At 37.1% G+C, this 569-nt stretch overlaps 1 protein-coding gene across 1 annotated transcript in view; it reads right to left on the bottom strand.

The window, feature by feature from the left end:
• Window positions 1-569, bottom strand: part of LOC119588935 (regucalcin-like) — a 16,253-nt gene that overhangs the window by 5,721 nt on the left and 9,963 nt on the right. Inside the window, exon 3 of the mRNA XM_037937548.1 lies at window positions 260-425. Coding sequence (XP_037793476.1) covers window positions 260-425 — 166 coding nt within the window. The remainder of the gene's footprint in view (window positions 1-259; window positions 426-569) is intronic.

Below are 569 nucleotides of genomic sequence, written 5' to 3'. Positions count from 1 at the left end.
ACTCTAAGGAAGGTATCGAAATATATATTGAATAATACAACAAATATGCAGCAAAGTAATGTAGTGATCACCAAGACAACAAACACACACTAAACGCCATAACGACAATCATAATAAGTACCAGAACATATCAAAACATTAACTCACTAAAACATCATTGTAAGTACCATAACACCGTAATCAATCACTAAAACACACAAAGTACTTTAATAAACATAGCTATAGCACTAATACACACTAAAATATAAAATGAACTTACCCTGCCTGATACTCGTACATGGCAGAAATGTTCTGCTTCGCCTGCCAATGAAAACTGGCGGTTGCAGCGCAATGCAGTGCTTTAAGTACGTTGCAAGTGTGACCTTGGCCAGTTGCCTGCACTGCTTGAGGGACTTGGGCAAGAGAAGACTTTCGTGGAAATGCGTCTGTTAACGTCAGGTTGAGAAAAAATACAAATCTAGAATTCGAATTAAAAATACAGGTCTTGTAAGAAATCTCAAGAACCTACGTTGTGTCTGAAAGAAGCACGTATGTAAACAAAATATTTCTTCCTGGAAATGTTGACTGCA

The sequence above is a fragment of the Penaeus monodon genome, chromosome 24 (assembly GCF_015228065.2).
Source record: "Penaeus monodon isolate SGIC_2016 chromosome 24, NSTDA_Pmon_1, whole genome shotgun sequence".
In the NCBI taxonomy this organism is placed as follows: domain Eukaryota; kingdom Metazoa; phylum Arthropoda; class Malacostraca; order Decapoda; family Penaeidae; genus Penaeus; species Penaeus monodon.
Note: the sequence above shows the minus strand (reverse complement) of the source record. Positions and strands in the feature narration are given on the sequence as shown.